Consider the following 10695-nt stretch of genomic DNA (forward strand, 5'->3'; position numbering starts at 1 on the left):
CGCAAGCCTCGGAGTTGCTCCCGCGCCTCGCTCAGCCAGTGAGCGGGAACCGGTCTGCATATGGGATCCGAACCCTCGGAGGGGAGCGCTGCCGCGCTTCCCAAGCGGCGCACTATCCAGTGCGCCACCGGGCTGGCCCCAAAGTTGATTATTTTAATAAATTATTGAGTTAATTATGAACATAGAGGCCATATTTTTTTGTGTGCATGTATGTGAATATATAGTGCAAAGAAAGTTTCTCATAATTATGCTATGCAAACACTTGTCATTACACTGCTAATATTTGTGTGTATGTTTTCAGCATAGTATAACATCCTCAATTTTTTCTGTCTTCCATCTGAATGATTTCTATTTAATTGAGAGTAAAATATATATAAATTAATTTTCATCAAGGGAATTGATGTTTAATCCCCAGTCCTCATTAAATCATTTTCGTTTGTTTCAGTTCTTTTTTTTCACCCAGAAAATCTAGTTAGTAAAAAGTGAAATGAAAGAGGAGGTAAAAGTCAAACTTCAGGAATTATTTAATTTTATATTCCAATAAACAAAATTTTTTCACTGAAGCAAACAAAAGCTAACTCTAAATTAAAACATTTTATCAGGGAATAGTATCAAACAAAGCTAAAACTATGAGCAAATGTAATTTTAATGATTACAGCATGTGAAGAAATAATTATCTTAAAAGCTAAATTTCTAAGAACCAACAATGAAATATAATATCACACTCAAATGATACCTTTCATCTATACAGCCCGTAGCTGCTGGAGTATACTGTACAACATAGTTGAAACATTCTAGAGGTCTCAGTATAATTTCCTTGAATCCATAAAGGGCAGCATTTGTTAATTTCACATCTAAGCAAATAATTCTGTCTTTTGGGTTAAAGAGAGGTATTTCAATGCAGATGGTGTCCTAGAATTACAGAAAAAATATATAACCAGCTTTTAGTATTAGCATACAGTCAATGTTTTATGGAAGCAAATGTAAAGAAAAGTATAAGACTGTCTTTTATTTTTTTCTTTGATCCATGATTGAATGTATCTCTCCAGCTTTTAGTCTCTCATATGTTTTCCTTGATTAATCTTGGTAAATGGTAACATTATGTTCTTCAACAACAAATACTTCACAGAGGCGCATATAAGTAAATGCTAAGGAAACTATTTGTGAAGTTACATTTAAAATGTGTTTTTCATCAGTGCCATTATTACCATAAGATCCATTTTTCAGTGTTTACTCTACCAGTGGCACTCAACCTTTATTACATGTAAGAATCACCTGAAAAGACTGCTAAAACACAGATTCCTGCCCCACCACTCCTCTACACTAGAGATTCTGATTCAGTAGACCTGGGATGGGGTCTAAAATTCACATTTCTAAAAAGTCCGCACATGTGGCTGCTGCTGATGCTGCTGATCCAGAGGACACACTTTAAGGAGCCCTATACATTAGCATCAAATAGGAGGGACAACCTAAACTAAGAAGTAAAATTCTGCTGATGATACCTTTACCTTACTGTTTAGATTTCTTCCTTCTGTTCTTTTTTCTCCTGTCCTATCCCCAAGTTAAATCCACTCATTCCTGAAAGGCACTCTTCGAGTTGCAAGACATTTCCTGATCCTCATCCTGAACCATCCTAGCTTATGACTTATGCTTCATCCCATTACAGCCATGATCTCCACTACATCGAAAGCTATTAATCGAAGCAAATGTAGTAAAGGTAATTAATAGACAGGACATATCTCAATTTTAACAAAGGTCAGTTACCTGTAATGCCTCAACCTAAAGAAATGGAGAATACTGGGCAATTCAGTCATAAATCAAAGTTTGGTAATGGATGTACTTTGAAATATGGAGATATTTTAAAATTTATCAAATCACATTACAAGTGTGACAAGAAAACTTTGATGCTAAGCTGGTGGGGACATGTCTTCAAGAAAAACGTTACAGCTTTGTCCGTGGCTGCTTCGTAGTACCTAGTCCACAGAATATTTGCTTGATAACCTCTGTAATAAATAAATGAGTGGGTAGATGCTGTATTTTAGGGGAATGGAAATAACATTTAAAGTGGTGAACAACATCTGGTGAGGGAAAATGGAAATCAAGGATATATATGAGTTAACAATTAGATTAGAGCAGATTACATTTATTAGAAATCAGTTTTAATTACAAATGCAATGGAAAACACTCATCTGCAATGGTTTCAGGAGATATTAGAATCATGAATCCTTAAAATAAATGGTAATTTAAATTCCTACAGCAAAATATCCAATGCTTATAATTATAAAAAAGGAAAAATTAAAATATAAAATGCAAAAAACTCGACAATGGCATTATTTCATGGAGTTTAATTTCCTAGGCAGCCTAACATATTTTATAAAACTATTATAGAATTTAGCCTCCTTAAAAGTTTCCAAGGGTCAAATGAATCAAAAACTAGGAAAGGAAGATGCTGTAATTGCAAGTATCATCAATCATATATTGGCCTAAAAATGTCACCCAGGGCTTATGACAGAAAATTGGAATGCTACATTTTGGCCTAGACATTTTTCCTGGTCTATTACTGTATTAGGCCATTTTTGTGTTGCTATAACAGAACACCTGAGATTGGGTAATTAAAAAGAGAAAAAGTTTATTTGGCTCACGATTCTGGCACAGCTACTTATGGCAGAAAGCAGCAGGCAGGTGGGGGTGCAAGAAGATCACGTGGTCAGAGGAAGCAAGAGAGAGAGAGGTGCCAGTGTCCTTTTAATAACCAGCTCTTGTGGGAACTAGTAGAACAAGAACTCAGTCACTACCCTTCCCCCTCAGGGAGGGCATTAATCTATTCATGAGGGATCTGCCCCCATGACCCAAACACCTCCCAACACTGCCACAATGGGGATCAGATTTCAACATGGACTTTAGCAGGGACAAGCATATCCAAAACTGTATCAACTACTTATACATTCTTCAGAGAAGACCAGTATCAGTTCAAGAAAGTGCTCAGCTTCTTCACAGAAGAATGCTAGGATCTAAACCACTAGTTTTTAAAATGTTTTAACCGCAAACCGGAATAATTCATCTTACATCAACATTTGGTTCATATTCACATATCACAAAAGTTTCATAAGACAATCTCTACCTTTAACACATGCGATGTTCTCTGATACATTCTACTATTATCTTAAACTTATTCTATTCTGTTTCTTAAAAAATAATGCTGGTTTTGACCCACTCCCAGGTTGGGTCCTGCACATTGAAACATCCTTATCTAAAGAGGAATTGAATACCCAAATACAGAAGTGTTGTAGGTCTTATCACACACAAACCTTGAACACGAAATAAAACAAATTTACTTTAAACCTACTATTTTCTCTGTGAACTACAACCCATCTAACAGGAGCTTGCTCTCGTGTCACGAAGGTGTTATAACATTGTATCGTTGACCGGACCTTAAGAGTAGGAAATAAGGACGGAGCTATGAGGCGCTTATGTCACAGCTCCTCCTTGGCATCCTTTCCTTATCAAGGGCAAGTATCACTAACTGATCACTTCACTCTTATCCAATAGGTCTGGACACATCCCCAGAATCCTTCACAGAGCAGCCTTCCAGAAAGCAATAATCAGATGCTTAGAGCTATTGGCACTGCAATCTCTTGAGAATCCCTTGAACTGAGTTACCTAGAGTCTCAAAAACAGCAAGACTGAATAGAAATGAATGTTTCATTATAGCCAGAAGCTTTAAGATTCAAATTAATGGTGCTGTACTTCTAGTATGGTTGAAAACATTTCAAATTTAACTCTAATATTAAAAAATAATAATTTCTAGATTTAATTAGGGTTTGAATATTATTTTCTTCCAAGTTTAAATAGATAAAAATCTCTAAATGACACCTTTAAAATATGGCATTATATAGATACATTTTATTTTAAATTTCCACCTGCCAAAAATATTGTCAAAATAATTTATACAAGGTTAATTTTCTAAGTATCAATATTTCTTAAGGTTATAAAAGTAGATTTTTTAAAATATTTGTTATGTTTAGTAAGTTAAAAAGGAGAAATTTTTATCATTCATCATTTTATGAAACTATCAAAGATTATAAATGTATTCTTGGAACACCTCCATTGTGTTATCTATACACTGGTACTTCAAGAAGTTCATGGAATAATAGAATTAAAAGATAATATGAATCTTTCCATGAACTTTTTGAAGACCCGTCATATAATTACAGAAATGCATAACCATCTTGAACAAATAACACAAAATAAAATGTAAAAGATAATCACATCTACAAAAATGATTAATTGTCTTGTTGTCTAAGGTATCATGCCACCCCCATTCCATTTTATGGTAAATAACTCATTCAGGCGGAAGGAGAAAGTCAGTTAAATTTCTGTGAATATTTTATCTATAAAAAAGTTTGACATATTTGGTTAGTATCTGTCTTGACAAGGGCATATTTCTTCACTTTGATGAGTAAGGTTTTAAGGTGAATTTATGTTTAGAATTAAACACAAATCAGTTTTGACTGATTTTCTTTGAAACTCAAATAAAATAGTAATGACTGCACTTGGTGACTTCTAAGGCTTTCATCTTCACATGTGCTGTTTTAAGTTCAACAATAGAGAGCAATCCTTTATAAGGTATCCAACATCTTTCTCTTGCTTGTACTTAAGAAATATGAGTATTTTAGCTAAATAATGGCTGTTTAAAAAATTGCTTTCATTTCTCAGACTCCTTCGAAAAAGGATTAAATTATGCATATTTAATACTGTGGAATATAAGTAAAGATTTTAAAACAGGAAGGACATTCATAAGATGCTGGAATTTAGAATAATGAAAAAATTCAAATATTCACATAAGATTGGAATACTATTTTAAAATATGTACAACCAGGTGTATTGAATTTTGCAAGTTATAAACCTTTTCAGAGGAAATTTGAATACCTATATACATTTCAAAACAAAGGTAAGATATTTTCAGCATTTAAATATAATGTATATGTTTATTATTTTCTTGCAAGGGAAGAAACATTTCCAGAGGTTTAATAACATAAATTAAATGAAGTCTTTAATTTCTTTCTTTACAACCGCTACTAGCTAAATTGCACATGGACTTCAATCTCTCATCTTGCCCTTTAATGCCCTAAAAGATCTAGTCCAGAGGAAAACCTTTCATCACAAGTCCCTCCCTAGCTTCATTTCTGTTCCAGTTCCAGCCTCCCAAGCTTCTTCTCTTCTCTGTTCCTGGAATGCCTTGGCTCCTCCCTTCCAGGACCCTTCCCACCAATTCATTTTGTCCTGAGGGCTTGTGCACTTACTAGTCTCTCTACCTAGGTGCATTGTCCCAGCCTTCAAGCCACCCTCAATGTCACCCTGGGCTATTTTTATTCATAGAATGATCACTGTCTAAATTTTTATCCTCCATTTATCATCATGGCAATGGGTACACTGGATGGACTGAACTTGGTGGAGCACCATCTGAAAAGTTTCTTTTTCCCACTCCTGCTCTTCAAACCAATGAAGGATCTGCCTTTTTCCACCCCCTGTTGTTATTTAAGGATGGTTCACAGTGCAAGAAAAGTCTGATTTGCAGGTATTTAAAGAAAATCCAAAATCAATCAGCACTTTCATTGCATATCCAATTGAATGCTTTTCCTGATCTTCCCCCTCTTGCACCCTGTCTTCACCCTCAGGCTTATTTAGGAATTTCTCAGACCACTTGTGGAGAAGAAGGTGTCCATGACCTGCTCTTTCAACTCCCTGATCTAACTTCTTCTCTTCTTGCAATCACTGTGCTACTATGACTCCCTCAAGTTAACGGGGTGAGATGGGATGAGAGGTTAAAGAACAAAGGCAGGCCCATTACTTAATTGGTGCTGGTTGATCTTCTCCAGCTCACTTACTAGGGCCCTTCTTTCTTCTTCTATCTTGCATTATCCCACGTAGACTCTCTCTCCTGGGGTCTTCTCACACTAACAGAATATATTTGGGGCTAGGTCCTTTAAAAAGAGCCCAAGCCCAGCCTCCTCCAGAGGTCAAATCCACTTTGATCCACAAGGTCTTGTCTCATGCCAACAAACTACATCTTGCTCTCACACTAACCATTTTTCTTCCCACTGTGATCTGTTCTGTTTGGAGAAATTCATCAAAAACCAAGGGGCATTAAACTGTTAGCTCCCTCTCTTCAAAGAAGACACCCCCACGTCTTTGTGTTCTGGCCATTACATATATAAGTTGGAAGTGGGTGACAGGCTAAAGATTTCTCATCTCCCTTCATGTACCGGAAATATCATCTGTCCACCAAAATTCTGTGCTCTACCTTCATAATATGAAGATGTCACTGGGCAGTAGCTGTCCAAACAGAGGTCACGTTTCCCAGGCTCTCTAGCACTCAGGCATAGCAGTGTCACTATTTCTCAGCAAGGGTATGTAAGTGAAAGTGATATGTCACCTCTATGCCAAGGCAATTAAGAAACTAGTGGAAATTCGCTTCTGTCTTGTTTTCTTTTTGTCCACCTACAAGTATATGCAAGAACCTTTGAGTCCCTAAAGAACGAAGGAATCACAAGATGGAGGATGATACTCATCAACCAGGAACACAGCACTAGACTGTTACAATTATTAAACAACGGAGGGGACACATCTGGGTGGGAGGGGGGAGAGGGAGGAGGGAGGGAGGTTTTGGTGATGGGACACAATAACTAACTACATTGTATATTGACAAAATAAAAAAAAAAAAAACTTTTGTTGTGTTAAGCCACTGTGAATCTGGAGTTCATTGGTTCTATCAACTAGACATACCCTAACTAACACATTTATTGTGTTTTAAATAAATGGTGTAGCAATGCCTTTCATAGCATGGAAACAGAATTATCTATGGTTCTCAGGTTTGTGACTTTATTTAAAAGTCTAGGACAACAGAAAATCTTCCTATGAAATATCTCATTTCAATAGTTTTTTTTTTTTTAAATTGTCTTAACTCTACCAGAATGTTAGCTCCATGAAAATGGAGGCCTTGTTTGTATTGCTCATCACTGTTTCTCAGAGTCTAGAACAGTGCCGGTGATATAGACTCTAAATAAATACTCATCAAAGAATAAAATGTGCAATTTAAAAGACGATTTGGTGTTTGTATATAATCTAATTTTTAAATATGTCTGATATTCTGGATAATTACAATTTTTAACTAAGTAATAAACCAACCATGTAAAAATCTGACTCAGGAGGAGTTTAAAAATTTCAAATTAACCCAGCCTGCCTTCTGGCTTGAAAGTTATTGGGTGAAGACAGCAGCTTCAGATGAGAGAAAGACTATCACCCTTCCATTTTATCACTTGGTTAAATCTGTCATTTGGTTGTAGGTTCACACCTCTTCCAAGAGAAAAAATTTAATTGACTGAGGGTTTGTGCTGAAAACTTCATCACTTCCTGCTAGGTCAGAGTAAATAAAGATTATGTTTTTGCCATAAAAGCTTAATTGAGTCAATGACAATTCAATAAGCAGTACCAAGAAGTATTTTTCACCATATCCTCTCTCAGAAGATAATAATGAGTTCATTATAAAAGGATTATTTCTGAGGTCCAAAATACACAATGATATTAATTTAAGTAAGGCATATTATCAAGGAAATCTTCAACTTTAACTTTATTCAGTGTGAAAACATTACCAAGTCAATAAAAAACTGAACTAAAGGACATTTCAAAAGTACCATGTAATTTAGAGAGAGTAATAACTATAATCTGTCTCAATAATTTTTCTGCATTGAAAAGACAGTTCCAGTAGTTAAGTCAGAGGAACCAGGCAAGCTGCTATAAATTAGGAAAACCATTGTCATTCTTCTGCTACTGCCATCTGTACAACACTGTATCTGTGGAACTCATGCCTCACACCTCCCTTATCTCCAGTCCTCCTTCATGTGACTGGAAACAGTCAGAATGCAGAGCTGGAATCAAGGTGGGTTGCTAACTCTGGAATAGGGGTGATGTGTGTTGACGATACTTTAAAAAGTATCTGAGAGATGTAAAAAGGTCAGAAACCACTGGAAGAGCCTGTGGGTTTATTTATTTGTGTTTGAATATATCCCGTAAACTTGAGGGGGGGAAAAAAAACTATAAAAAGCTGTAACAAATAGAAATGTATCTAATTGCAGTGGCAGATCCCTAGGAAGCACCCCCTTGCTGCCACTTAACTGTTTAAGACTGTGTATGTGTGTATGTGTGTGTGTTATTGAAATGCTTATTCTGTAGGCAAGCCATTTTGAATAGTATTTGTTACAAGTACAGAGAACAGTGCTCAGATTCAGTCAACATGACATAAAGAAACCAGTATTCAGTAATTCTTGATACAGTGAGTGGGTATTTGACTTTTTTTTTGGGGGGGGGGCATGTTAGGTGTTTGGACTTGCATCAATGAATCCAGTGTCACATTCAGTCAATTCTTCTTCAGCTGTATTTATGGAAGAAGACAAAAGCAGAAATAATTTTTAATGACAAAGTATCCAAAAATTGTTCACTTTTTAGTTTAGCATGTTTTCTGTACTTGTACTGGAATAATGATGTTATAGATAGTTGCAATGTTGATTTCAACTAATTAAGATATTCCTGACTTTAAGACCTATATCAGAAGGCTTGGGAAGTTGTGATTGTCTTATCTGACCTCTTTCTTTCTATATAATAAAGACTTTTTCACTCAGGGATATAGAGATATCTCAAAATAGTCATAATTTCCCTTCTCAAAAAAATTTTTAAAATCTTCTTTATTCCATGTAAAATTTAAACATGTTCACAAAACCATAAATTAGATGGTTTCCATCAGAGCTAGTGCTAGGTTTCCCTTATCAAGTGCCACAGGATAATAGTTTCCATATTAACCCATGTCACCCCCACACACACCACCTTCCCATACACACTTAATAAGTGTGGGCAGGGTTGCTAAAGCCTGAATGCAAGGAAAGAAAGTTAATATTTTGTTTTACAACATAAGCTTTTGTTTATATATTTTAAGTTTTCTTGTGGGTTTTTTTTGTATTGACTATAATGTCCTGATATAAAGCATACTTTTGGAAGGACATTTGTCTAGCCACTTTTTATAATTAATAAAGAAGAAATTAAGTTTCCCTTAGCTGGAGGTAGTCAAAAAGAGAAAACACACATTTTACTTAAGCTTTCTACTAAAGACACATCCCATTTCAACTACTTCAGTGACTTTTTCAGTTGCATTTGAGAAGCTTTGGGGATGTTCTCCTGAGCCTCTTTGGGGCCATATGAAATTTGATGGTCAGAGCTTCTTGATGTTCAATGACTGGCAAGTAAGACTTTTTTATTGCTGGTGTCAAAACAAGATAGTAAGGACCAAATGCCTTCCATCTCTGAACTTGGAGTCAGGATGCCCTCTAGTTTCCTCTCAACTCCACTACAACCCCGGGAAGAAGGAAGTAAGAGAACACTATGGCCCACAGAAAGTAGAGACATATCTAAGTTCGGCTTCTAAAATCTGCTCTTCGATCTCATTCTCTACCTTTGGAAGAATAAACAGCTAAATCCCTATTTTCATATCATTTCTGCAAGTCACACTGGTTATATCATATCTAACCTGAACAGCAATATCAGTAATTATGAACTAAGAGTGTCACTAGGATTCACTGTCACTACCCAGGTATTCTGTAAATACATGTCAGCATTCTTACTGTAACTTGGAATAAAAATTTCCTGAAGAGCTTTGTTTGGTTGAAATTCTGTTCAGAGTCATTGCTGGCCTGAAAGTTGCTTGTGTGCAAATTGATAAAGGAATCAGCCTTCAGAGCACAGGGCGTGACTTTGGTGCAAAAATAAAAAGAATGAGGGGGGTTATAGGAAAGAAAGAAGGAAAGAGGGAGGAAGAAAGGGTGGGGAGGGAGAAAGCGATGATGGAAGAGAGAGAGAAATAAAGGCGTCCTTGCTCCTGGCGGGACACATGATTTGGAGAGCAAAGCCCCCTTGCCCCTTTATTAGGCACTTCAGTGAAGTGCAGACAGTTCAACCTTAGGTCGTGACCTTGTTTCCACTGTCCGCTGAAGTAGAAGTGGATAATTATTGCTGATCTTTAAAAGCTATAGACATTATGTAAAAAATCAATCCAGAATTTACAAATAAACAAATAATTCAGGAAATACTTTGGCAATAAACATAAATATTAAAACTGAGTATATTAGTTCCATAGCTTTAGGAAGAACATTATATCTTTTGGAAGCCAGCAAATGCTTTTAACTTCAAATACAAATATAAGCAGAATAATAGAGATGAGATTTTACCATAATTCTTACCTTTAGAGAATCTTCTGATATACGAGCATTTGCAACATTAACCAAAATAACCTCCCATAGCTGTATCTATATTTTTTGTATTTAACTCAAATTAAGCCATGAAATATTTTCAAAATTAAAAAAAAAATCTATTTAAGAATTTTTCACAACTTGTCAGGATAAATTGAAAGAAGAATGCTAATTTTGTTACCTGAACATTTCATGAGGAAGAAAAATTTCAATATCATGTACAACACCCATGATATATGATCTTTCACCCAGAAAAATAAGGAATACAAAAAGTATGACAGAAAGAAGAAAATACATTAAGTGATTAGTACCTCAAAATGCATTTTTGAGTTTATGGACACTAAAACTTTAAAAACTTGTACAAAATGGTTGGAAACTCACGTGTACTGTTTTGTATTGA

At 35.6% G+C, this 10695-nt stretch overlaps 1 protein-coding gene across 1 annotated transcript in view; it reads right to left on the bottom strand.

Moving 5' to 3' along the window:
* The window catches only part of LOC103585964 (putative uncharacterized protein CXorf30), a 118759-nt gene that overhangs the window by 98505 nt on the left and 9559 nt on the right, over positions 1–10695 (bottom strand). Inside the window, 1 exon segment of the mRNA XM_008567075.1 lies at positions 737–912. Coding sequence (XP_008565297.1) covers positions 737–912 — 176 coding nt within the window.

The sequence above is a fragment of the Galeopterus variegatus genome, unplaced genomic scaffold (assembly GCF_000696425.1).
Source record: "Galeopterus variegatus unplaced genomic scaffold, G_variegatus-3.0.2 Scaffold291, whole genome shotgun sequence".
Lineage (NCBI taxonomy): Eukaryota > Metazoa > Chordata > Mammalia > Dermoptera > Cynocephalidae > Galeopterus > Galeopterus variegatus.